Source organism: Trachurus trachurus, assembly GCF_905171665.1.
Source record: "Trachurus trachurus genome assembly, chromosome: 24".
NCBI classification, from domain to species: Eukaryota; Metazoa; Chordata; class Actinopteri; order Carangiformes; family Carangidae; genus Trachurus; species Trachurus trachurus.
Window position 1 is genome coordinate 7,531,146 of NC_139910.1, and position 27,953 is coordinate 7,559,098.

General features: G+C 40.4%; 1 protein-coding gene across 2 annotated transcripts; it reads right to left on the bottom strand.

Moving 5' to 3' along the window:
* Positions 1 to 419: 419 nt before the first annotated feature.
* Positions 420 to 27,605, bottom strand: ttc13 (tetratricopeptide repeat domain 13). Of its 2 annotated transcripts, none has more exons than XM_084001310.1 (23): positions 27,412 to 27,605; positions 24,389 to 24,483; positions 22,994 to 23,069; positions 22,807 to 22,877; positions 22,595 to 22,660; positions 22,083 to 22,175; positions 20,166 to 20,282; positions 18,993 to 19,103; positions 15,841 to 15,923; positions 15,517 to 15,658; positions 14,696 to 14,870; positions 13,725 to 13,881; positions 12,921 to 13,051; positions 12,682 to 12,814; positions 11,515 to 11,607; positions 11,181 to 11,264; positions 10,741 to 10,825; positions 10,058 to 10,164; positions 8,982 to 9,117; positions 7,923 to 8,002; positions 5,571 to 5,649; positions 2,976 to 3,055; positions 420 to 2,873 (listed from the first exon to the last, which is right to left on the bottom strand). In XM_084001310.1, exons 1-23 carry the CDS (start codon positions 27,578 to 27,580, stop codon positions 2,759 to 2,761), a joined length of 2,478 nt encoding a protein of 825 aa, XP_083857436.1. In that variant the 5' UTR covers positions 27,581 to 27,605; the 3' UTR covers positions 420 to 2,758. The 2 variants fall into 2 exon arrangements, with proteins under 2 accessions (XP_083857436.1, XP_083857435.1); XM_084001309.1 differs by having other exon boundaries at positions 10,058 to 10,167.
* Positions 27,606 to 27,953: the final 348 nt, after the last annotated feature.

The window sequence follows — 27,953 nt, forward strand, 5'->3', positions numbered from 1 at the left end:
TTCACCAGATTGTGTAAACCAATAAACCAGTATAGCTACAGTATGTGATCATTTGATTTGATTTTAAAGGTTTGTTCATGGAGAAGCAGCTCCTTTGTTGGATCGTTCCTAATTTCCTGACCAATATTAAAAATCTGACCTCCTCTTATTCCTGTTTATTGTCATTTCATTTTCCTTTTTTTATGATTTTGAGATTTTGAGATGTTGGTAGTTTTGTTTTCTTTACTTTTCTGTCATTTACTAATTATATCCTGCTTGTCATATTATTTTGTTTTATAATATAATGACATTACACATTATAATTTATCATTGTCAAGCTCATCATTCAGGTTTTCAAAAGACACCAGGGGAGACAGTTAAAATTGTCAACCAGTTTTATTGACTGCTGAACATTCATTCACTCGTTCATTTAAAAAAAAAGAAAAAAAAAATTCCCTCCTTCAAGTTTTAAGCTTTTCGATAGGTTGTGCACTCCTGGCTCCACTGCAGCACTTCATCATGACTGAGACACCGAGTGCAGGAAAAACAAAACTAAAACATCAACATGTCGTCGGCTTTAGTCACTGATATGAAACAGAGAAGGTGACGCAAAGCAAAAGGGAGTGCAGGCCGTCCACCGTCAGAGATGCAGCACGAGGAAATGAGTCAAGTGGACATTCAGCGACCATCGTTCAAAGGCCTCCAAATCATAAAAGCTGCATTTAAAAAAAAAAAGGAAATATAATTTGTTCTTAGGACTCGTCGACACTTTCCCCTTGTGCTTAAACTCCCACTGACGAGTCGATAAAACAGAGGCAGCAGCTACACACACACACACACACACACACACACACACACTAGCACACACTCTAACACACAATAATGAAGCCTCAGTGTCCAACACTCAGGCTGCATGTAAACGTCACATCGTCAGGACTTCCCTCACACCTCCATCACGGTCGCCAGATTAGAACAAAATCTAAAAAAAAACAAAGAAACTAAAAACCAACTTTGTGCAGCCGGAGCTCGGTCTTTATTGTTAAACTGGACGAGATCGAGAGAAACTCAACGACAAGTTGCACGTTTAACTTTTAAAATTCAATTCTTAGATCTTTTGAGTTTGACAAGACTCGGTCACATTTGCAGGACAAAAAGAGGCTCTTCATCTCTTTCTACCCAAACTATTGCTGTGAGTCGTCATGAAGAGAAGTGTGAGATGTTGTTGAGGAAACTTCCTAAAGAAAAGACATGAATGTTGTTCAATGATCAATGATCAATGATTGAGGAATGTTAAAAGGAAAAGGAAATAAAACGTTTGTTTGTGCTGTGTATTTTCCTCGTCCGTGATGAATCCTCCACGAGATCCAACAGTCAGAGATCTGAGAGAGCGAGCAGCTCCTTTCATCCTGAGGCCAATTCATCTTTGACATTTTAAACGTGATCGAATCAAATAACTTTAAAATATAAAAGCAGAGTTTTATTGCTTTATGAATCATGTAACATTTGGTGGCTTTTACTTTTGCATTAATTCAAGAGGAAATATCTAAGTGACCATCTTTGTCCTCCGACCAGAGTAAATGAAGAGGAAAAACTGATCAATTTGTCAATGTTTTTTTGTCTTTACTGGTTTTTCTTTGTTACAAGATTACAAGAGTTGTTGCTCATTTTCCTTCTTTCATTAACATGTGAACATGTATTCATTATCTGGCCTCATAAATATTGATTGTTCATTAATAATTTTATGTTTTTTGTCATGTTAAACCATCAAAACGGACAATAAAACATTGAAATCAGGGGGAAAAAGTCTTCAAAAAAGTCTAAAAAGTGACATTTATTTAATTTAATCTCATAAAAAAGTGAAAAAACTCATCATTTTCTTTTTATATTTTAACAAATAACGTTAAATTATTTAGTTTTCTGTCAGATTTTTCTCTAAAATCTCAGACTGTTTCCTCTCGTTTCAGTTCAGCAGCCCTGTCGTCTTCCTGCCCGCCTGTTATTGGTCACATTAAAAGAAAAGTGGGGAGTTTGATTCCCGTGAAGACAAAGCAAAGCAAAAAAAAAAAGAGAGACTGCTTCAAGTATCCAGAGTGGAATTCAATAGCCCTGAAGGTTTAGTTTTCGTTTTCTTTAAAGATCCCTGAACTCCCTCTCTGCTGATCGGCAGTGGTTACAAAAAAAAAAAAAAACCCAACAACTTTAAAGTGCCAATTACAATCTTCAACCTTAAATAATAATTAAAAAAAAAACTGATTGATTTGATCAAAACTTAAGCTAATAATAATAATAAAGATCCAATTAAACATTCAAGCTCATCTTTACGGTGGAGGTTTGGGTCGATTGTTCGTGCTGACGCTCGATGAGCTGCAGTTTGTGCTTTGGCCTACGAAGCAGAGAAAGAGAGAGGGTGGACAGAATCTCTTCTACATCCCAAACCAACTGCCTTTACCAAGCAGGAAGTGAAGTGGTGGAGAAGAGTTTGGGTTTGCTACTACAAAATAAAATAAATGCCTCAGAGGAGTGTGTCGAGCAGCTCTTTAAAAAACAAAAAAAACAAAAAAAAAAAACAGTTTAAACAATTCAACAAACGTTAAAGCCGAGATCAGTTGTGTTTGGGCTGCAGAAGTAGAAGACGGTCCCTTTGTTCTGCCCAGTGTAGAAGCTCTATCATCATAATTATCATCATTATTGTTATAATTATTATTATTATTATTATTATTACTGCTGTTAAGACTTTATTGAGAACGTGTGTCTCCTGCGTAGAAGAAAAGAAGCTGTGTTAAGACTTCTTTGGACAGTGTGAGGACGAGTCTGTGTTGAGGACCTCGATCATGGTTCTGGTGGACGGGAAGGTCTCCGCTACGGAGGGAAGACTCTGGTACCAGCTCGGTAAACTGAGGAGACAGAGAGAGAGAGAGAGAGAGAGATGATGAGTGCTGTTGTGAAGTGAAGAGGAACAACAAACCAAGGCGTCCCTCCGTGTTTGGTCGTCTCACCTCTTCAGGTTCATCCAGCTCTTGGCTGTTTTGCTGAAACCGTCTGGACTGGGCGTCGTCATGGCTTCAAAATCCACCAGCTGCAACAACAGAGACGCAAAACACAGTTTAGAGACGACAACACATACACACCAGCTTCATCTAAAAGAACAAGTTTATTTCTCTCTTGGTGACGACCTCTCCTCCTGCTTAGACATGAACTCATCTTTAAAACATGGTGCATTTAAAGACCCCTCCTCAGAACACGTAAATCCAAGAATCCTGTTTTTGTTCTGTTGTGTAACAGCAACTACAACCTTTTCTAGATCAATAATATATAGATTTGCAGATTAATGTTTGATATCTGTAATTTCCCAGATTGGGATCAATAAAGTATATCTATCTATCTATCTATCTATCTATCTATCTATCTATCTATCTATCTATCTATCTATCTATCTATCTGAATGTTTGGTTTTTGAATATGTGGGTGAGGTTTTTATATAAGCCCTTCTGGGTTTCATACCTCCCCTTTGCACATCCCAGTCATGATGATTGTTCATGCTGTTTTTAATGATATTGTTCGTGCTAAAAAAAGTTTGATATCTCCCATTTTCTATATGTGAGTACAGTGCTACAAAAATGAGAAAACCGTTGGTAGCTTACAATGATGCATTTTGAATATTACTTAGGCGCCCAAGATGGACAAGCGTGAGTCATATGTTTGTATCTTGTAATGTGTCCACTCTTCAAGCTCTTTTAAGAAACTACATGTATAGATTCATGTGTCGACTTAACCAGGCAAGTAATAGGATCATAGCGGCACTAGCTAGCTACACACAGTGATACGAAATACTTGTCATGTTTTTGGAGACACTAGAATAAGTACCTGGAAACCAAGATGGTGTTTTTTTTTTTATCTTGTATTGTCTGCGTCTTTGTATTGTCTTCTCTCATTTATAATGGACCCGAGTGACGAGTCCGTAATAAAGATTATCTATCTATCTATCTATCTATCTATCTATCTATCTATCTATCTATCTATCTATCTATCTATCTATCTATCTATCTATACGTGAAAATATGTAAAAATCATTTTTCCTCATTTTATTCTGAGAAAATCAACATTTAGACCTGAGGGATAAAGTCACTGAAACTCAGGATAAAAACACATTTTTACGCTGCACATGATCAAACTGCTGCCTTCATACTTCTACTGTGTTTTGTTTTATAGATTTCAGTGTAAATGATCGTATTTACTTTTCATTTTAACACTGATGATGAGATGTTTGTTTGTCTCGCACCAAACAAACATGTCTCTTTACGCCTTGAGAATATGATTTGTTGTGCAGTGCGTCACTGTAGCAACAAAATATTGTTACACATTTTTATCTCTATTAAAACAAACTGCAGCTCCTCATTAATTGTGCAGCCCGACAATATTTCGTGTTTTTTTTTCCACCGAGGATCAAGGTTGAATTCATTTTCATTCCAACTAGATTATTTTGGTAAAACAGATCCAGGAGCACTCGTTTCTGTGACACAGTTAAATGTTCTTATCACCAAAATGATAATAATAAGAGAAGCCACAGTCGTGATGGGAATAATGACACTAGCACTGAACTTTCTCTGTTTCTTTTTCTTGTGAAATACTGTTTTTTTTTCTTTTTCAGACCTCAAACAATCCTAAAATCAAAAGTTAAGTAAGAAATATTATCATTTTTATTCTGAAGTGCTCGTAACTCATATTCCGAGCCTGTTTTCTTTGCATTTTGTTCTCTGATTCATCTCCGTTCGCCACAGTCGTGATAACCCTGCGTCTGTCCTCGAGCTTCCTGAGCTCAACTCGTTCCTACACTTCAGTTTCCTGACACCTGATCGTGTTTCTGTCCAGCTGTGGCTTTGTCCCAGGAACAACGTGTCTACACCAAAACACAAAACAGGCCGAGTTCAGTCGAGGTGAACGTCTTGTCTTCTTCTCCAATCTTCAATCTTCCTCTTCTACGTGTCTTGAGTAAATAAAAACACGTCTGAGTTACACCTGAGCGCTGAAATGTTAGCTCCCTCTGAGGCTTCACACCTGCTCTGTGTCAGGTGTCTACTTTCATGTGGACGTGCACACTCACACAGACACACAAAGACACACTAATAACCTACACCGAGGATCTTCTGGCTCTGACACAACACAACACATTACTGGGTCACGTACACAGAACTGAGCTGGGAGGTGTCAAGACGTGAGAGAAGAAGTGTTTTCTGTTGTAATCAAACTTTAAATTTTGACTCGTATTTCATCTCTGCTCCCGTTTTTCACATGATTTATGTAAAACGTTTCGCTGGATGTGTTGATTTATTCATCGGTGAAGGAGGAAGACAGACGGTCTGATCATGACGGAGGTGGAACAACTAATTCACAGTGTTTTGTAGTTAATATTATTGTATATGAGGAGGGGGAGACGGGATCGGTGCGTTTTAACCTCAGGCCCAGTTCAGACTTGTGATATAGTATCTTTGACATTAAAATGCTGCATCTTCTTATTCAGATATTAAACCAACATATAAAACCAGATTCATGTGAACAGGTTCATGCTTCTGCAGCAGCTTTTTTGTCTTTACCTTTCCTTTAGGGATCCGACCGATGACCTCTTTCCCACTGGCCATCAGAGCTCCCATCACCACGGAGTAGGCCACCACACTGAGGAGAAACATCATCATCATCACTACGTGTTTATTTACAGCAATTCAATACTTGTCTAATGCTTTAATCTACAGTATGTATAATGTTGTCCTCCTGGGTCAAGGAAGGATGGACGAAAGAAGAAAGGAAGGAAGGACGAAGGGAAAGAAGGAAGGAAGGAAGGGAGGGAGGATGAAAGGAAAGAAGGAAAGAAGGAAGGAAGGAAGGAAGGAAGGAAGGAAGGAAGGAAGGAAGGAAGGAAGGAAGGAAGGAAGGAAGGAAAAGAAGGGAGGGAGGAAGGAAGGACAAAGGGATAGAAGAAAGGAAGGAAGGACAAAGAGAAAGATGGGAGGAAAGAAGGAAGGAAAGATAGATAGAGGGAGGGAGGGAACAGATTGGGTTAACTGGGTCAAAAAAGAAGGAAGAAGTAAGGACGAAGGGAAGGGAGGAAGGAAGGGAGGGAGGGAGGGAGGGAGGGAGGGAGGCAAAAAGGATTGTGGAAAGAAGGAAGGGAAAAGAGAAGGAAAGAAAGATGGAGGGGGAGAACAGATTCGTTCAAGGAAGGAAGAAGAAGGAAGGAAGACGGGAAAGAAGGAAGAGAAAAGAAAGGAAAGAAAAATGGAGGGAGGGAACAGACCAGGTCAATTGGATCAAAAGAAGGAAGAAGAAGTAAGGACGAGGGGAAGGAAGGAAGGAAGGAAGGAAGGAAGGAAGGAAGGAAGGAAGGAAGGAAGGAAGGAAGGAAGGAAGGAAGGAAGGAAGGAAGGAAGGGATTGTGGAAAGAAGGAAGGGAGAAAGAAAGGAAAGAAGGAAGGATGGAGGAAGGGAACAGTTTGGGTCAATTTGACTCAGAAGGATGACAGGAGGGTTTTAACTTCCACTACAGATCCACAGGGTTAAAACGAACCAAGAAAAGCTCAAACACACAAGCTGAGTCTTTTAAAATGCTCCCGTCACGTTAATGTTGGTGGTTTTTCCGCCGCAGCGTTTTGAGATCTGAATCCAAACATAAAGTGATTTGACAGTTTCTGGCGCAGTAATTAAATCCACCGCAACGCAACATGACGGTCTGTCATCGGCGCCGCTGGAGGTTGTTTTTCACCGCACGTCGGTTTGTTTGTTTGCTTGTGTGTTTGTCGGCAGGATTATGCAAAAACTACTGAGCTGATCTGAGCTGAACTTGGAGGAGGGATGAGACTCATCAGTATTTGATTTAAACACGCACAGGCTTCTCCTTTTATTATTTCTCCAATAACTTACAGTAAAGGGATAGTTCAACATTTTGGCAAATTGGCCCATTGCCATAATCCCTATAGTCATAGCAGTAGGTTTGTTACCTTTAAAGGGACAACGAGGAGTTTCTATTTGGTTATAAAAAAGTATCACGTTAATGTGGATGAATCTACGTTACCCACACTTGTTAATGGGCCCATTTTCGATAAATATATCGTTTTGTCTCTATCGTTATTTTGTTATTATTAGTGGTGGCGGAAATTCTGGTCGAGCCGACCAGCGTTTCTTTACTTTCAGTTTCGTGGCGAGTCATGAGAATAACGCCGCTGAATCTGCGTTTATGGTCGGAACTACGACGGTATCTGATCGTCAACCTCTGACTTTAATTCTTGATGAATGAAAACATGAGTCTGTCTTGTGCCAGTCAAAGAATTTCACGGTGCGCACGGAGGCTCATAAATGTAGTGTGGAAACACTTTGCTTTTCCAAAACTCCTCGTTGTCCCTTTAATTGTTGGTGCAAGCTATTTTTAGAACGGCGGAGCAGAGCCGCGAGCTGCTCAGAGCTACGCTACGGAGGCTAATGGGATTTCTTGGTTTCCCTCATCAAACTCATCAAATACACAATCCAACAACTCCAAAATGCTCTGGTGGACAAGTTGTGACCTGCACATTCACCACGCGATGAGATAATAACAGAACGTTACGAGACAGAGTTGTTTTAGAGGGAAATTCATGCAAAACCGCTGATGCGCGTTCCAGTCGGGGGCAGTTTTTCGGCAAGCAGTCTCTGCATTTACCTCGAAAACAACTCTGTCTTTTAACGTCTGTCTCTCATGTTTGCATCATCTGAATTAAAATTGTTGTGTAGCGTACTCATGGTGTTGAGATCTACGATGTTGAACGACTTGGTGCCGATCCAGATCAATAACACGGATAATGAGCTGATAATAAATCTGGATTCTGGCAGAGATTTTATAGTCAGTTATTAAACCACAGGAATATTAAACGCCGCATCGTGTACGGGCCTGATGTGATGTGATGTGATGTAGAAATTACCTGGATCCTCTGGAGAGGGGCATGAGGTTGCAGAAGTAATAAACCAAGGAGAGGATGAGGTTACACAAGGCATCTGCATCCTGAAACAACACAGCCAATCACAGAGTCGTCAGCAGAGCTTTTAACGGACAGGGCGTCCATTTTTTGTAATATTCGTCTTCGCCAAGTTTCGTCTTCATTTCAACTTTATCAGGACAGAGCGAGAGCAGAGAGAGACGACCGAAAACAAAACATCCCAGGATCAAAACACGACAGGAATGAACATCTAGTTCCAGGTATCGGTTTCACAGTGAAGTGAGTGACCTTGTCTGAATAAGGTCAAAGATAAAAATAAAAAAAACACACACAGGAGAAACAGTGAGTGAAGTCAAACTGTTTCTATAATGTGATGATGATGTTTCTCTAGTAACTAAACCAGCAGGAGAAAACATCCAGCTGAAAAGTGATACTGTGTGTTAAATTACTGGGATGTTCCCCAGAGAATTAATTAAATTCCCAGAGTTTGACTGTGTAGAAAACTGAAAAGTGTGACACGTCTGCTGAAAGAAAGAGAGGAGAGGAAATAAGAGGAGAGGAAGCTAGCTGTCGTCTGTCTGTCTGAGTGACGACTTTAAATCAAACTCAAATGACTTGTTTTCACTAACCAACTGTTTAAAAGTCAAATATTCTCAAATGAAACTGAGAAAAGCAGCAAATCCTCATATTTTACAAACAGGAACTTTACAGTATTTGTCATTTGTGTTTGATAAATGACTTAAATGCTGAAGCAATAAATAAAATCTCAGTCAACTGATCAGTCAATGACAAAAACGTCTCAACTCTGCTGATCACATTTATATAAAGAGGCCAAAAGACTCTTTTCTCTTCAATACGACTGTGCTGAATGTTTGTTTGTGCTGTTAAAAAGCACTAAAAAGAAAAGCTCAGTATGACACAGTTGAATCTATCAAGGCCTCTCATTTATCATCAGGTCATCCCCCTGTTTTCTTTTATCTGAGAAGAAACTATCGAAGAAGAAAAGAAAGAATCTTCTAGTTCAGTTCCAGAGTTGAATCTCACCCCGAGTTCAGTGGAGAGCATTAACGCTTTTCCTTTGGCGGTGAGGTCTTTGTAGATGGACTCTATCTCTGACTGGTACTGCTGCGTCCGCTCCTCCGTCGTCTGGGTCTCCACCGAGAACAACATGTTGCCCACCCTGACACACACAGGAGGAGAAAAATGTGAAACATTCATCATTTTAATCCAAACTGACTGTGTATCTTCTGCACAAGAAAACACATCTGAAAACAGGCTGCAGGGAAAATATGTTACAATGTAATTTGTTTGTTGTAATAATCTGGTTGATGATTAAAGGGATAGTTAAACATTTTTGGCAAACTGGCACATTGCCATAATCCCTATAGTCATAGCAGTAGGTTAGTTACCTTTAATTGTCGGTGCAAGCTGTTTTTAGAACGGCGGAGCAGAGCCGTGAGCTGCTCAGAGCTACGCTACGGAGGCTCATGGGATTTCTTGGTTTCCTTCATCAAACTCATCAAATACACAATCCAACAACTCCAAAACGCTCTGGTGAACAAGTTGTGACCTGCACATTCACCACACTATGAGATAATAACAGAACGTTACCAGACAGAGTTGTTTTTGAGGTAAATGCAGAGACTGTTTGCCGAAAAACTTCCCCCGACAGGAACGTGCATCAGCGGTTTTGCATGAATTTACCTCGAAAACAACTCTGTCTCCTAACGTTCTGTTATTATCTCATAGCGTGGTGAATGTGCAGGTCACAACTTGTTCACCAGAGCGTTTTGGAGTTGTTGGATTGTGTATTTGATGATTTTGATGAGGGAAACCGCCGTTCTAAAAATAGCTTGCACCGAAAAATTAAAGGTAACAAACCTACTGCTATGACGATAGGGATTATGGCAATGGGCCAATTTGCCAAAACTATCCCTTTAAATATAATGCACATCTTAATATTTCAGTGCCTTTTTCCTTCCGTGCACCTTTATTCACCCTCTACAAGCTCTGTGTGTTTTACTTTAAATTATTTGTTATTCAAACGAAACATGTATTAAACATTTCTCTTGATGCTTTGTGTTATAATAATGAAAGTGTTGCTGTGAATGGTCACGCACCTGTCTCCAGTGATGGTGATGGTAAACCCGTCGTACTCTTTCCCAGCATCCTTCATGCTCGGCACCTTGGAGTTGACCGTGAAGCCATCTCTGGTTTTACTGTTGAACTGCTTCAGGAAACAAATGCGCAGACACAAAGACACAGTTAAAACAGAGGCGTACTGACGTTTTTCAGGTCTCACCTACACCTTTATATTATTATATCCACATATATATGCCATAATATTCAGTTATTAATTCGCACTTATTATTTAGGTTTAGGTTTATTTATTTAGCACACATTTATATTCAATGGTGCAAGAAGGGAACGAAGCCGATTGGCTTTTACACAAGTTCCACCCCTGTCACAAATTACAACAAGACAAATTTCTATGGCTAACAAATAAACATAGAGAGAAAAAAAAGGAGATAAAGTGCATACATAATCAACGTTATATGAGCAAAATGAGCAAAAATTAGAAAAAATGAAGAGATAAAGAACAAAGTGATCAGTAACAAATAGAGACAATAGAAATAAGGTACAAAAAATTCATAAAAGACAGAGTAAGGATGTGTGATATGGAGAGAGTGGGAAATTCAAGAAAAGTTAAGATGTATTTTTAGCTGCTTTTTAAAGAGTGAATAGGAAGATATGGATCTTAGCGAATTATTATCTTATTTGTCCCTGTGTGTTCCCTCTTTACCTTCATTATAGGAAGAAGATCTTCTACTTTGTTCACATTTTCCAGAGCCTGGCGGACTTCCAGTAAACCTCGGGGGTTGTACGCCCTAAAGGCAGATCACAACAACTCATCAGTGACAAGAAACATCAAATTCAAATAGCCTTTACTGTCATTGCAACAAACAAAGTGCAACGAGATTTGTGGTGCCACATCCATTCTAGGGCTAAAAATGACTAAAAAAAGAAGACTAAAAAGGCTCAACGGCACACATGCATGCTCACACAGGAAAATAAATACATGAATCATCCAGTTATTTAAAAAATCAATCTTTATATGCGATACTTCCTCAACTGTGTCACAGCCAAGAGGAAAAATATTGAACATAAAGCACTTATATGGTTCAGGCTGAGCTGGTTTGTAGAGTCAGTGGAGGAGAGAGAGAGGAAAGACTTGAGATTTACCCATGATACACCAGTATCCTGTCTTTGATGAAGTCGAGGATGTTGTCAAAGTAAGCCAAGTATCTGATGTTGATAATCTGTCCTCTGTGGGTACAAAAAAAAAAGAAAAAAGAAAAAAGAAAAGAAAGAGAAGGATTTCAACAGTTTGGCGTTAAAGTGCTTTCTTTTGAGTGAGCCTGTCAGAGCCGAGGTCACAGCGAGCGGAGATCTGAGGGAACTCGGTCGCGTTGAAGAGGATTTGAATAAATGTTTTTACATTTTGAGTGAAGCGAAGCGAAGCCGAGGCCACACAGGATGGAATACGAATCCCTCCCTCCACCGAGCGGCTTCTTACCTGATGAGGTTGATGTGATTGTTGAAGCCTCGGCTCAGACTCCTGGCAGGCATCTGGTCTAACCACAGGACTGGCTGGTCCGGATCCGCGATCCTATAAGGAGCAGAGGGAAAAAAGCCTGTTCAAGTCTATCAACACTGGAATATAATCAGCAACTCTCTCTATTTGTCTGATTTAGTCCAAAAGAGTTTGATCTGCTTCATCCAACACTGTAAATAAAACCATGTTGTGCAAATAAAAAGTGATTAAACCAAACAGTTTAGACTTCAGTGATCGAATTCTCACTTTAATTTGCTGTAGTTAAACTTTTCCTGGTTTTCACATAGTAAAAACAAAATAAGGGCTCTGGCCTTGACTTTTTTCTTTTATTTTTTAAATCCAAGTCTATTGAGACGTGAGGAATTGCGAACTATCACACATCCACATCTGTCTTCTCTTTATTCCTTTAATCCCTGGAGTTTTTCGGGTTATTTCCTGGAGATGACTGAGATTCCACAGTTGCACTTGAACCACAAATTTTTTGTCTTGGAAATATGACAGAGGAGACACTTAATTTTTGTTTTTTAAGCGTTTCAATCATTGTTCTTATGCAGCCAAACCAAAAGTTACACTTGGAGGCTTCCAGAGCGGCTCGACCCCTAAAACTTCTTCTGTGAGTCAGTGAACTGGCACTCGAATTGAACTGTCAGTGGATCCTCGAGGGCTCAAAGAGTTCAAAACAACACTGAGACACTAGACATCTGCGAAAAACTATAAAACCACCAATCACCAAACCTTCAAACACAACGCTGACACATAAATCTGGGATTTTATGTGTTTTCCAATATGAAATTTGTGCGTTTTTACGACCAAAAATGGCATAAAATGTTCTTTTTTTATGCTCAAAAAAGATGGAGTGGCCTTAACAGCGATGTTAGAAATTCTCCAACACTTAGTTATTTTACAAATAGATTCAAAATTTGTCTTTTTATATTTTCTTTTTTTGTTTTGTGTCTATTTATCTGTAAAATCTCCCCACATTAACGCCACCTTTTCCAGGTAGTACGAGGTTATACTTTATTATTTTCCTGTGTAAACATGTATCTGTTTGGTTAGTTACTTGTCTGTTTGATTTTTTTATTTGGTTTTTTGTTTTTCTTTCTCTTTTTTTTCTGTATGAGATCTCACCTTCTCCATTTAACAGCTATGTCAAACATGTCTCTCCACTGCATCTGCCTGGTTTTGCCGTTGACTCGCACTTTGGAGTTGCTCCATGTCCGGTGCATGGCCTGCATGACTTCCAGCGTGGCTAAACCCATGGCTGCAAAGCAAGAGGAGCAACTGTTGTAGTTATTACTGTGCTGTTATTTAACATGTCATTGATCTTTATGGGGCTGCAGCAGTTGTCTCTCCCTCTGGTCACTCACCTCTGTGTATTCTCCTGTTGGGGAGGAAACCCGGCGTGTCGTATTGCATCAGCGCCCCCAGATGGTCGGCTGTGCATATGAGCTTCTGGACTTCGCTGCTGTAGCTGTCGAAGTTCTGTGGCAGAACGTCCCTGTAAACCACAGAGAGAAAGGGGGAGAGAAGAGAAAGGGAGAAGATGAACTCAAGCAGAGCTTTTACACAGTGAGCAGACTTTATTTGTTCTGGATCGCACTGCGAAGACCTGTCAAAAACTCTGTGACGTCTTTATGAGACAGAAGAAACAGGTTTTAGTCTGCTGACAGATGGGATATACATATAAATATATAAAAACATCTCCTGGAGAAAAAAAAAGAGATGGCAGGCGTTAGTTTTCATTTTTCAACCACTAAATACTCGGCAAACACTGCTACCGACTGACGCTCAGGAAATAAGGAGGTGATGGATCCTGGTTTTACAGATTTCCTGGTGATGACACATGTGAGGTCGAATGCAGGGCGACGTGAAGTCATTTCAAATAAACTCACAACTCTGTATGAATCTTATACATCTTATGAATTGACTGCTGCACTTTAGAGGACTGTGCAATATTGAATTTTATTATTGTTTTATGGAGGTTTGCAATTTGAATTCCGTTTATACCTTGGTATGAATGACAATAAAGGTATTCAATTCAATTCAATTCAAATTTAGAGACTTGTTTTTATGATGTTAGAGCAGGTGTGCGAAGGGACAGGTACAAAAATCAACCAGTTGTAACAGTGCAGCTTATAATTAAAAATAAAGATCAGAGTTATTGTTCCTACTTGATGTGAGGCTGCAGGCCCGGCTGCTCCTCGTAGTCCTCTATTAGGAAAGGCAGGTTCTTGGCCCAGTGGTTCTTGAAGTTCCCCGGTAAATCCTGGTCCACGTTGTACTCTGCAACTGGGATGTCCAGGTGAGAGTGCAGGTATCGAGAGTACTCTGGTAGAGAAACAACATGGAACAGAGCAGGGAGAGAACATCAGACATGATCTATACAATAACAACCATGGATTTACTTTTTAGGAATCGGTATCACATTAATTCTCCAAGATTTTCAATAAATATATTATCCTAAGATCAATTCTGGATGGTTGGTGGCAGGTTGAACATATATTCTTATCACATTCATACAGTGTAATTCATTATTCATGACATTTGAATTGTCTAGGATAAGAAAAGGTATATCATTCACATAATCAAACCAATATACGACATGGCTATACTGTCTTGATTACTAATAAAATACAATAACAACCATGGATTTAGTTTTGGAAATAAATGTTTTAAAGTCACAAGAAATGTTCATCTGAACTTCTTTTTTGTCTTTTTTTTTCTTTTTAGTAATTTTCCAAGATTTATCAATAAATATATTATCTAAAGACTAATTCTGGATGATTGGTGGCAGGTTGAACATAATATTCATATCACATTCATACAGTATAATTCATTATTCATGACAGTTGAATTGTCCAGGATAAGAAAAGGTATATAATTCACTAAATCAAACGGCTATACCGTATGATTACTGAGAAATGAAGTCATTCAGAGACAAAGAATTCAGTGGCCATGTAAACTCTGACAAAACTTTGATGAATTAAATTAGTTTCAACTTCTTCTCAAAACACGATTTGAGTGGTTGTTGTAACGGACTCTTAACGGAGCAGGAGGTTCTTCATAGGTTTAGTCATATACGTGCATTTGCCCCCATGTGTGTGTGTGTGTGTGTGTGTGTGTGTGTGTATGGTGCACCAACCTCTGAGGTATTTGACTTTGAGGTATTCAGAGCTGGCCTTCTGTCCCAGCAGCGGATCGTTCAACATGACTTTAGTCTGAGCTTTGATGCCCTCGTAGAACTGACCCATGGCCACGTGGCTCAGCCCCTTCATGTACTGACACACCTCGTTGTAGGGCTCCAGCTGCAGACACCTCTGGAGGAGCAGACAACAAGTAGAGCAGCATGTGAGCAGTTAGGAATATAACTTTTTTTTTTTCTTTAACTTGACTTTTTATTCTCTCATATTTCACTTTTCTTTCTTGTTTCCTTCGTTATTTTAAATGCAGCAACTGTGTGTCTGCACTGTCTCTGTGCTTTTTATGCATCAGGTTTTCCTCCTTCCTGTAATTTAGATTGTGGTCTGACTGTGTCTGTTGTGTATTAGATGTGGGACTGTAGATGGAAATTAGCAGTTAGCTAAATCCACCTCATTTAATGCAAATGATGAATGTCGTTGCACACTGTCCTGTAAATAAACTAAACTTTTTATTGACATATTTTATCATCTTCTATCATCTATATTCATTGTCCTTCAATCTGCCTTTATTTCACAACTTTTCTTTTATTGTAAAGCACTTTCAGCTTCATCTCTTGTATTAAAAGTGCTCTATAAATAAAGTTTATTATTGTTATTACTACCAACCCAGCTGAAACTGCAGTTTACAACCTCCTTTGAAATATAATTCTACTATAACAGCACAAAGAAACACGATACGGCTTTGTCCTGGTAGAAAAGTGGAGGACCCAGTCTTTTTTTTTTTTTTTTTTCAAATGTGCATGAATCCCAGGGACTCCTCTACCTTGAAGTTGCCGATGGCCTCCTGCAGCGAGCCGTGGTGGTACAGCATCATGCCTCGGAGCTGCAGAGACTGGATGTGGTTCTGGTTCAACATGAGGGCTTTCTGGAAACTCTCCATTGCCGATTCAAAATCACCCAGCTCTCTGCAGGGGAGGAAGGACATAGGAGACAAACAGTTGACACATTGTTAGTGAAAAAGCACAGAGGTACGACTCTCATTTCCCTAAATAAAAAAAAAGGGAGACACTGTATTCTTCCATAGAGATATACAAATGAGAAATAAACAGTGAATTCATGTGGAACTTCAAATGACACCGTACAGTACCTGTAGGCCTGCCCCAGGCTCTTGTAGGCATCTATAAAGTCGGACTTTAACTTTAACGCTTCTTTGAATGTCTCAATAGCTTCCTGGAGAGAGAGAAAGAGCAGTTATCACACATTGAACACAGGAAATGACAACAGGGAACATATAGATATAGATAGACTTTATGGTCTGAATAAGCAGGTCAGGTCACGCAGATTTCGTAGCGCACACCGTCAACAACATGTAACTCAAATGTGAGTTCAGCGACCGTCGACTCTAATAGGATTTCACCTCTGTGCTCACATTTCGCATTGTGGTATGGGGAACTACAGACAGAGAAAATACCAGTTTGTGGCCGACCACACACACACACACAGACAGACAGTTAACAAAAACCCAGAGCTGTTTGAATAAAAAAAATGCAAATCCAAAGTGTTAGAAAACATTTCCATCTCTGCAGCAGCAGATGTTTTTTAAGAGACACTGGAGAGGAGCCAAACGCTGCCAATTAACTTGTTATACACATCAGCAACTTTTCCCTTTTTTTATGTCGACTTTGACCTTTCTTTTTTTTTTTTTCTTTTTTTTGTCTTAAAAAACTCCCAAATATCTTTAAAACTTTGGAGAGCCTCTTAATCAAAGAGCTGCAACACCTAAAGGAGCCAAACAACAAACTACACTCATATGTTTATGATTTTGTGAAGAAAGAGCCAGAAACCTCCTGAGAAGGAACAAATCACTTATTTGAAGGACAAAGAGAGTTTGTCAAAGACTGTAAATTATAATTAGGTGTTTTTGAGGATTTTATGTGACAATTAAAAACATAGTTACAAGAAAACTATTCTGCATATTATGATAGTATTGACCCCTTGCAGCTACGTCACAATTAGAACGTGACGCGAGAGGCGGCACCATGACGGACGGCAGAAAGTGCTCAGTGATAATGTACTGTGTATGGGTGCCGTCCAACAATGTGGCTCGATCACTTCACACTACAACCTCACAGCATTATCACTTATTTAAAATAGAATATCTACTCATCCGTTGCAATATTCTGTTTGTTTTTTTGTTATTCGCCGTAGAATATCTCAGTTTTCTGTGCTTTTTCCACTGCTGAGGAGCTAACGTCAGTCAGTGCCACACTCCATACAGCAACTGCTCCTGTCTTTGCTGCTGCTAACTACAGTTAACGGACCTGGAAATTAAAACCTGGTCCGACCCGTGGGTGTTGAAGACCTGACCCGACGTCTGTATAATTAGTGATCATTCTCTGATTAAAGCCGGCTGAAAAATAAAAGAAAACAGGAAGCCGTCTATGTTGTAATCGCCGCGATCTGCCGGCGGCAACTACGTTGTGACGGTGCTATGTTTAATATGAGCGTTAGCTGTTGTTAGCCACAGCATGTAGCTCAGCTAGTTAGCTTCAACTGTGTTTACATCGACTATACACTGTAGATAAACTAACTTATAATGGCATCGATAACGTGTCTGTATCTTCACACTGGTCCTGTTGTTCATGTAACCCCGCTGCCAGTGGCCAGGCCCCGGTTCTTAGCTCTAGTCCAGCAAGGAGTTGGTGCTTCAGACCAGTTTTAAGAACCAATAACCGGTTTTTAAGCGGTGGAAAAGCAAAGAACCGGTGCTAGTCAGGCTCTGGCTCCGAACCAGCACTGGAACCAGCTCAGTGGAAAAGGAGGGGAAACCTACAACCACGGTATGTCATAAAACTATAACGCGCCCATTGAATTACATTGACGTTCACTGTTCTTTTGCCGTCCATCATGGCGTCCGGAGCTACCGCGAGTGGAACGTGACGTCACGTGCAAGGGGTCAATACCCATGTCTTAAATTGAGCTTTTCTTTCTTGCATAATCAGGCTTTTAATGCACCAAATTTCAACTTTGCTGAACACACACTGTGCATATGACCTTTAAAACCAGTATATTTCCTATAAGCCAGAGTATTCCTACTATAAACTCTTTCCAAACAGCATTATAAAGAACGTTCATTGTTAGTAAGATTAAAAATTTGACTGTGCAATCCTCCTTGACTTCATGAAGTGACGGAGGAGGCACCGACTCAATCATCAGACAAAGAGTCTATTCACAGTAGTTTTTCCTTCCTGGGCTCAGTCACACTCTGCGCTGATACAAAGTCAATTGTGCAATGTTGACTTTGTTTCCATGAGGATTTGCTGCTTGCAGCCGATGCAGCTGTCAAGAAACAGCAACTAATATCTAACTACAGGTTCTCAGGGTTGATGAGGATGATGATGTTTTTGTTTGTGGTCGACTGTGGAGGTGCTGAGCTGGGATCCCCCTCCAGGAAATTGGGCAACAACATTGGTGGCAAACACTGCCCAAAAAAACACCAAACATGCAGATGTCAGAGGCAGAACTGGAGATATTGATCGTTTTAACCCTGCATGATGCACAGAGCAGCGACCACAGTTACTTATCTAGACTGGAACTGAAAAATATTCTCAGACAGAGTTGAGACTTTAAAAACAGCACCAAAGCATCTTAAAGTTTGGGCTTTCTGTGTGTCAAATAACATCTGGGGTTGAGTTCACACATCTGTTACTGCGTCTTATGACATTAGAGGAGACAAACTGCCTCCACAGCAAACAGCTACGCCGAGCTCTGGTGTGAACAGCAGCAACCACCACTAATTCAAACTTACAAACAAGATCTATACAAATATTGAAAAAAAGTGTTGTGCAGTTATAATTAAACATACAGTATATTTAGTTAGTCCATGTCCCAACTGAGATGAGATATACAGTAGGTGGATGTGCAGCCTCTTTATCTCCTCATCAACTTCCTCTTTTCACCCCCGTACTGCATGTTGTGACTTGTGAAGTTTATTTTTTTCACCGATTCACACATTTCTGTCCCTCTGCACCTAGAAGGTGTCAAGTCCTGAGCAGCAGGAGGAAACATAAACCTCCTGTTATGTTGAAAACACAAAGTGAACAACAGAAGATAGAAGATATAGAGAGCATGAAAGGTAGCGTGAAGGTTACGGACCGAAGCGTGTTTAAATTGAGCAAAACAGAGCGTCACATGGTGTGTTTGTGCTACAACAGGGTTTTTTTTTTCCCTAAAATTTGATGTTCACTTCTTCTTTTAATAATCAAAACATAAACGGTTTGTTTCCCCGAGTGGACTTACTTTGAGCATGCCTCTGTGGAAGAAGGTGAGGCCTTTGTAGAGCATGGCGATGGGCTGGTTCTTCTTCAGCTCCAGTGACTGCTGGAAGTCCTCCATCGCTGCCACATAGTCCTGGTGGGAGGGGGTCGAACACAGTCAGAGTCAGAGCCTGGACGTTTTAACCAGTGCTTCATTCATAAACTGTGTGTTACAGGTCTATCGCATTGTATCTGTGCTTTGTCTGTGTTTTATTTATCTATGAAGCTATTTATAGATCGACCATTTGCCTACTTTGGATGCATTTTAGGAGAAAAAGAATCAATCAATCATCAGGGTCCAGTTGTTCAAAGGTAATCTGATTGGATTTTGGATAATGGATTGGATCAAATGTGGAAAATGGGTTGTTCAAAACGAAAAACGGATTCTGAGATCGGATTAGATCACGTGATCCAATCTTGGTTTTAATTTGGATCAAACCCTCAGTTTGTGTTGTTCAAAACTTTTTAGTAGGATTGGAATAACTTTGACCCAAACAATCTGGATTATTTTTTTTAAAAGTTTGTGTCTGGATCGGACTGATCCAATCCAACTGTGCTTTGAACAACTGGGATAAAAATAAAACAGATTACATGATCCTGGATGGCAAACAAGGGATTTCAAAATCTGGATCATTTTCATCCAACTTTTACAATTTTTGAACTACTGGGTCAGGGTTACACAATGACGCAAACATTGAACTTTGGGCGTGAATAAGGAGGAAAGCAGGGAAGAAAAGGAAAACAAAATGACACTAAATTACATAGAAACGCTGTAAGCTATAGGAGTAAAGTAAGAATATAGGAATATGGTTTGTGGGCAGTTTTTAGAATATAAACTTAAAGGTAAGGTAAGGTTTTTTTTACTGCTAGTCTTGTGTGTTATTGATTAGGAGCGTTGCGTGTGTGACTGTGCTGTAAATTAATGAGTGTGTAAGTAAGTGAGTGTGGCAAATGAAAACTTTGTCGTGTGAGCATGATATGCACGCGTGCCATCGTTTGTACAGCTGGTTCAGGGGTTGGAGTGTCACCGACCGTGGACAGCGGTGGTTTTGTGTGTAGTTGGGTGTGTTTATCCTCATGGACAAATAATAAAGCACTGGTTGTTAAAAAAAACCAGTGCTTTATTTGTCGCTTTTATAACAGCTGATGGTCACACCTCTGAAATGAAGAGCAGCGTTCCTCTGTGTCTGTAGAGCCGCGCCGACGGCTGCAGATGGATGGCTTTGGTCAGGTCGCCCAGAGCCTCGCTGATACGACCCAGAGGAGACAGGATCTACACAACGACAACAACGACAAGTATTATGATAATGTACCTGCTGAAAATGACACTTGCTCATTAAAAATAAAAATACATCTTTCAAATTAGACACTTTTGCAGTTTGTGGTCTCTTTTGAGGAATTTAATATTCATGTTCCTCTTTTCTGACACAAAAAGGAAACAAGACGATGAATATAAGATAATCTTTCAAGCGTACTCTATTCTATTTTTTTTGGAGAGTGAGCTGTTGCTGTGAGTTGTTGTTTGCGGAAATAGGAGGTATTTTTTTCAAGATAGTACAGGTAGGATCTTGAAGAACAGGATTTAAGGAGGGACTCAATATCTTATCAGACCAGTATCTTGGCTTCGAGCTGCATGATTCATTCACAACAACAACAAGGACAACAATGTAACCACACCGAGACACATACGAGTACGATCCAATATCTCACAGAGACAAGTGGTCCCTGAAAGATGAATGCAGCTTTGTGCAACAGCTCGTCCGCAGCGTCGTGCACGTCAGATCGATTACACCAGTGACTCATTCAAGTGGTTTAATGGTCACAGAGAGTAAAGAAGCTCAGAGTGAAACCAGGGAGTGAGGAAAGAAGCCACAACAATTGATGATGGGTCATACACACTCACATGACTTCACAGCTTTCAGTGTGAGTCTGAAACAGTGACGTCGTTCTATGTGTTACATCCTGAATATTCATCAGAATTAACTAAAGTCAGGGACATTTTGTCCTTGAAGCAGACTCTCTTGTTTTCATGATTTAATTAACATTAACAAAGGAAATTAGTACAACTTGCACATCTGCAGCGCTGCTTTTTAAAGGGATAGTTCAACATTTTGGCAAATTGGCCCATTGCTATTATCCCTATAGTTTTAGCAGTAGGTTTGTTACCTTTAATTGTTGGTGCAAGCTGTTTTCAAGAACGGCAGAGCAGAGCCGTGAGTTGCTCAGAGCTACGCTACGGAGGCTAATGGGATTTCTTGATTTCCGTCATCAAACTAATCAAATACACAATCCAACAACTCCAAAACGCTCTGGTGAACAAGTTGTGACCTGCACATTCACCACGCTATGAGATAATAACAGAACGATACGAGACTGAGTTGCAGAGACTGATTGCTGAAAAACTGCCCCTGAAGGCAACGCGCATCAGAGGTTTTGCATGAATTTACCTCTAAAAAGGTAATGAACCTACTGCTATGACTATAGGGATTATGGCAACTGGCCAATTTGCCAAAATGTTGAACTATCCCTTTAAACTTCACTGTTTGACTCATCTTGTCTCCTTTTTGCACATCGTAGAAACACGATGCAACACTTTTTTTGTTTCTTACTCTCTCTTTACCACATTACAAGCTCTAATCACAAGCATCTCACATAATATTAGCCTCGGTGCAAATGATGTTATTGAGAAGCCGGCGAAGCTCAGCTGATTTGACGTCTAAACTGTTCACTCACACACACACACACGTACACACACACTGGTGATTAATTATCAGTTACAGCCCATAAACAGCACAGAAATTAGACACTTAAACTAATGGAGCTCAACTAAAGCTCCAAATTGGGAAAGTTTTATCAGCTAAATTAGATCTACTGATGCCAGGAGCTGGAGAGAGAGAGAGAGAGAGCGACCGTGACGGCTGTTTTTGTCAATTAAAAGCTCCTCGTCCGGAGCATTAAAAATACTTTATGAGATACGGGAAGAACTTCAGAGAGCGGAGAACTGCACCCGATCAATGAGCTCTGGCACCAAGCAACCGCCTCCCCCTCCCCTCCCCTCCGGCCGGGCCCTTACCTCTGCTCTCTGCTCGTACACCTCTGGCCAGTTCGGCTCCAGGGTGATGACTCGGTTGAGCTCGTACAGCGCCAAGTCAGCATTCTTTATATCCTGGCAAAGGAGACATGGAGAGTCAGGGGGGTGGATGGTTACGTTATTTTGTTGACATAAAGCTTGAAAAGTGAGCAGCACAAAAAAAAAAAAAACAGCTAAACACACATAAACTGCCATCTGACTTTCTTCTTCTTGCAGGCACACTTCCATAACCGCAGAGTCCTGACAGGTTGAGTTTGCGACTCAGTGAATGTCACGCTGAGTCATTCTGTGTTTACCTGAAACTGCGATTCACTGTCACTGAAATTCAAAGAGGCATCCCCCCTGAAACTACACTACACTAAAATGTAACAAGATTTTCAAGGAGTAGGGCGAAAGCATAGAGAGAAATAATAATAAAAAAAACCCAGAAAATATGAAAAAGAAAAACAGAAAACCACAGGAGAAAACTTAAAATGAAAAGATCCATCACTCACCTGTAGACTTTTCTTTCCGTATGCTATACCTCGGCCGTAAATGGCGCTGACCAGCTCCGGATCACCCTGCAGCAAAGGCACAAAACAGATAAAGGAAATATTCCTGGTTTGAATTCAAGGAAATTAAGTTGGGTTTTATTTCTAGCTGCAAAAATAACAATGTGCTTCATTCCCAAAAGGAGATTCAGTAGCTTAAACTGGTTTAAACAAACCTGTAGTAAGAGTGAGAAATGTTTGATGGCTTCATCATAAAGACCGTTGCCTATCAGGACGTAGCCTATAGCTGCAACGACACAACAAATCATGATTAAATAAAACTTTTAATTACCGGTGCTTTACCTCGGTTCAGTTAAGTATCAATATGGTTTGTGTGTTTATAATAACAACTCTTCAACTCACCAAGTTCTTCATTTGTGTTGTGGTTATCTACAGGGAAGGGGATTTTTTTCTGCTCTATAAACAACTTGGCCTGGTTCTGTGACAGATGGAGAGAGAGACAGAGAGAGAGAGTGAAAAAAAACAAAAAAAAAACACAACGCTACATGAAAAGAGAGAGACATACATCGGGGACAAGCGCAGACACGCAAAGCTGAGGAAACAACTAAATAATGATTTCCTGTGAGAAGCCAGAAACAAATCGAAAGAGCGAGGAGGATAAACAGGACGTAAACACCGCGTGTCTCAGAGGTGTAAAAGCTGAAAAACTCTCCTGTTTTATGTTTCTGTGAAAGTGTTACTACAGCCATGAATCAAAACATTCATTTTTTATTTATTTTTTTTAAAGCTTTCCCAGCGTATATAGATATATAACTCAAGGTTACGCTGAGCAATTAAGACCGACAGAACCGAGCTGAAAATCCAGCTGAAGGTCACGGTTGCTTACAACTGCCAAGGCATTCACATACTATTATAGGATGCAAATGTGACAGCATGCAAATGTTGCTGTAGCAGCATTTTTTTTTATTATTTGGGAGGAGGAGGGGTGGGGATTTAACACAGCAGCACCAAGACACAGCCTCGCCTCGCACAATTTAAATTCATCATCACAGTCAAGTAACAACAGCAACATCATCAAAACGCCTGTGTGGTCAAATGGTCAAATATCACAGGTCTGTGTCATGTTGTTTCTTGAACACTCAGCTTTTTTTTTTTAATTTTTCCAACTTTTTCACTATTAACTTTTAACTAAAGGTCCGAATCTCCCTGTTTGTGCTGACAACGTCCAGTGTTTCTCACTTTGCCGCAGTGATGTAGAAGTGAACGGCGCTGCTGGGTGTGTAACTACACGGACGACAAGTTGTGATCACACCTCAACACACCCTCCACCACCGATACTGGAGTTATTAAACTGTTTTTTCAGCTTTGCTTTTTTCAAATTGCTGTGTTTATTTATCCTGAGCATACCGACTGACAGTTTGCACATGACTTGTAGTTTGAGATGTGGTGAGAGGTGAGTCATAATAATTTCCCTTCTCTCAGGTGCAGCTCAAAATATCACAAGAAAAACAAAAAAACACATAGCTATAACACACTGAAGTCTTTTAAACATTATTTAACAGTAGAGAAAATAAATAGACAATAAACTTTCTTAAATGGTTCAAAAAGGAAGGTGGAATTTACTTTTGTGCCTAGTTCAGTGTTGTGTTGTTTAAAAAAAAAGAGGAAAAAAGCTGTTTAGACTCAACTAGAAACCTCTGTAAAGGAAACCGTTGCAGACAGCGGCTGTTGTGGATCTGATTAGTGTGCATGTGTGTGTGTGTGTGTGTGTGTGTGTGTGTGTGTGTGAGATCTCACCAGGATCTTCTCTGCGTTAAGTGAGAAAACTGACTCGCAGGGCGGGTTGCTTCCCTCCTCACAGTCTGGGTCCTCCAACTGTAAGATCGAGGACTCTGTAGAGACGAGACGTTCAAAGGATTAATCAAAGGGAAGCACTTTACGCAACACTTGCTGATGTGATGTGTGTGGATATATATGACCATTATACAAATGTGAATGGATTAATCTACTTTTTAAAAAACGGCTGGCATACACACACACTCCAGTCCGAACTAGTCGAACCAATAGACTTCCATGCTGCATTAATAGTAAATATTTCATAGGGGAAATGTCAGCGATGACAAGCAGGCCTCACCCCACTCAGAGTGGATTATACACACCAGCTAAGCATGCCAGCAATGTGGTGTGAATAACTCCACAAAGGCTGCAAAGTTATCCAGAATAAAAAAGGGCGATGAGAGGAGTGGGTTCAAATGATCTTGAATTCTTCAAACTGTTTTTATACGCCACTATTAGAGCATTTTATAATATCATTTTAAGAGTGGAAAAATATCTCTTCTCTTTGCCCTACAATTGACTCCATTTTAGGGGTGCACCGATTATTCGGTAACCGAATATATTCGGCCGAAAATTGCAAAAAAAGCAACATTCGGCCTTCGGTGGAATGAGCGCAAAGCAAGGCCGAATAAAAAAAAAAAAAAGTCTGATAAATACGCGATCGCGCGACGATGGAAACGGCAGCTTAAACTTCATGGAGCTTTATTAGTAGGTGACTCCTACTGCTGGAAAAACAACAGCAACAAGAGCAGTGGGGGGAAGCTGCACAGCGACCGCGCGCACCGTTGCACGTCGCTCCAAGAGCCCGGTGCCGGTGCGTCCTGTCTGCAGCGGAGACACGGCCACTGAGAGGACTGAGTGAGGGGACCGCGTTCCTGTAGGAATCATTTAAAAACCAAACAACAACATGCTGAGTAGGCTACGAAAGGGAGAGACGGCTGCAGCAGTTAAAACGAAAGCTCCTCGTCCCAGCATGTCGCCAACTCCGTCCGTGGCCGACGTCTTTTAAAACAGTGTTTCCCAACCTTGGGGTCGGGACCCCACGTGGGGTCGCCTGAAATTCAAATGAGGTCGCCTGAAATGTCTAGCAGCCTAATTGATGAATTAAAAAAAATCTGACCAAGAAAGGTTAGGAACCACTGTTTTAAAAGACACTTGGGTTTTTTTGGAATGTACTTGCATAGATCTTTCAGCACTCACAATGGGCCGATATAAATGAAAAACTTTATTTAACTTCTTGTGCTTTTTTGATGAGCAACGGCAACTGGAATATTCAAAAACTGTCAGAATAGTCAATAAACATTTACTTTCTTTGAAAATTAAGTTTAAAAAAATATTTTATTTTAAAAACTTTATAACCACTTTCAGTATTCGGTATTATTCGGTTATTCGGCCAAGCGTTTTGATTTTATTCGGTATTCGGCTTCGGCCCAAAAAATGCCTTTCGGTGCACCCCTACTCCATTTACTACAGTCTCCATAGCAACTGATGCCATCCCAACAACAACAACACATCTATTCATTAAGAAGAAAATCCACAGACACATTTGTGGTATTTTTCGCTTGTAGGATAATTGACTGACTGTCAATCTTATGTTGCACTTGGGGCTAAAAGAAAAAATGAAAAAAACAAGCTGTGACTCTGCTGTGTTGCTAGTAAGTCGTTTACAAATCAAATTAAACCAAGCAGCACTAATCTCAACAGGATGTCATTTGCACAAGCAGCTCACCTGCCACTAAATAGGAGATCAGGGTGTCCTAAAAAAAAAAAACTGAGAGCTTGAATGAATCATTTACCTTCAGTTGTCAGTTTATTAAGAATACCTGGATAACACTAGCCATCTACATGCAAGTACTGCAATAATTAATGACTGGTGCAATCAGTTTGTGGTAAAGGAGTGGTAAATTCAACTACAACTGCTGCTGATTACAATCTGAGGAAGAAGGATCCGTCTTCTCTGGAGGAGGGTCTGGCGAGCGAGACTAGGTCCAGATAAACGGCTTTTTTCCAACCAGTTGATGGACTGAAATAATAACGTATACTTTAACGGGTGTATTATTTTGTGACGGGACTTCTTGAGTCAAGTAACGGCACCATAACAGAGAAATCTTTGACTCCTTGTTACTGAAAAAAGTAGCACTGTATTATTTTATCACGCCATTATACCACCACACAATGAAATTAGCAAGTAGTTCTGAGTATTTGCTTCATGTGTCGTAATATATGATTATTTCATAGTGTGGTGAATGTGCAGGTCACAACTTTTGGAGTTGTTGGATTGTGTATTTGATGAGGGAAAGGCGAAAGTACCATTCACCTCCTCCATTGTGTTCACTGAGCATCTCGCGTCTCTGCCCCGCTGATCTCAAAACAACATGCACAGATCATTACAGGAAATGCACCTACTCCCTATGACTGCAGGTATTTTGGCAATAGGCGAATTTGCCAAAAAAAATGTTGAACTATCCCTTTAAATAAAACAATATCTTGTTGACCTCTTTTTTTTTCTTTACAAATTCTGTCTGCATTGGCCAACCAACAAAGGTCAGTTCGTTGTCCAGACCAGAATAGCTCCCAGGTACTTACACTAACTGACTTACTGACTGACTGTCTCCACTGGTGGTGTTGACCCCTTTATGATAGTTGGTGGTGGCATCATGGTAGGTAGATTCCTACGAAAGTCAAACCGCATGTCTTTGGTTTAGTTTTTTTTTTTTTTTGCGACATTAAGTTGTGGGAATGACTTCCTCGCACCATTTAATGAAATTGTCCAAGAAAGGAACACATTTATAACCTCATTCACAGCAGCTAATCTCCTCTGCTCTCTCTCTCTCTCTGTCACCGCTTGTTGTTATTAGCCTGCTCTTAACGTTAGCATACTGTAGCTAGCCGGGGTTATACACTGTAACTGTTGTAGTGACAGTCAGTTGGACGTGGCAAAGTAACAGCAGATTTTTAACAAAAAATGAGAGACACTTTATTACCGCAGTCAGCCGCGTACTCTTCCCACTCGGACAGCGAGCTGCATCCCTGCTTGTGGAGCTCGTTGTTGAACAAAGTCAGGGTGGAGAAATACTCGGTGGAGAAGATCGCCTGAGACAGGTAGAGGAGTGAGAGCGCTACCAAAACAACAGCCCGGCGAGCAGGGGCCATGTTTCTCTTTTCTCTCTAGTGGTGTCTCTCTGGCTACTAGCTGCTGTCTCTACATGTGTGACGTCACGCCAGCCAGCGCAGCGCAACGGGCGGAAGCTGCTGCCGTTAGGTCGATCGATCAAATCCAAAAACCAACCGAACAAACACACACACCTCGAGCCCTGCGGGGAGCCAATCAGCGATGGACAAAACCAGGAACTCCATGGAACGAACGAACGAACGACGCTGGACTACATATCCCGACATGCTTAGCGGCTGTCAAACCGGTCCGGCGTCACGTCAAGCTCGCGGACAGACAAAACGAACGTAACGGTTGCCCGCTGTACCTTTCAAATTAATGTACCTTTTTTTTTTGACGGTTATGGTTTATTAC

What these genes read in the sequence shown, in the direction of transcription:
- ttc13 (XM_084001309.1), bottom strand. Translation starts at nt 27,580, where the DNA reads ATGGCCCCTGCTCGCCGGGCTGTTGTTTTGGTAGCGCTCTCACTCCTC. An exon ending in ATCTTCTTCCTATAATGAAG is followed by an intron (nt 10,168 to 10,740) that starts GTAAAGAGGGAA and finishes TGTTTCCTGAAG; the next exon opens with CAGTTCAACAGTAAAACCAG. An exon ending in AGCTGGATGAACCTGAAGAG is followed by an intron (nt 2,874 to 2,975) that starts GTGAGACGACCA and finishes CTGTCTCCTCAG; the next exon opens with TTTACCGAGCTGGTACCAGA.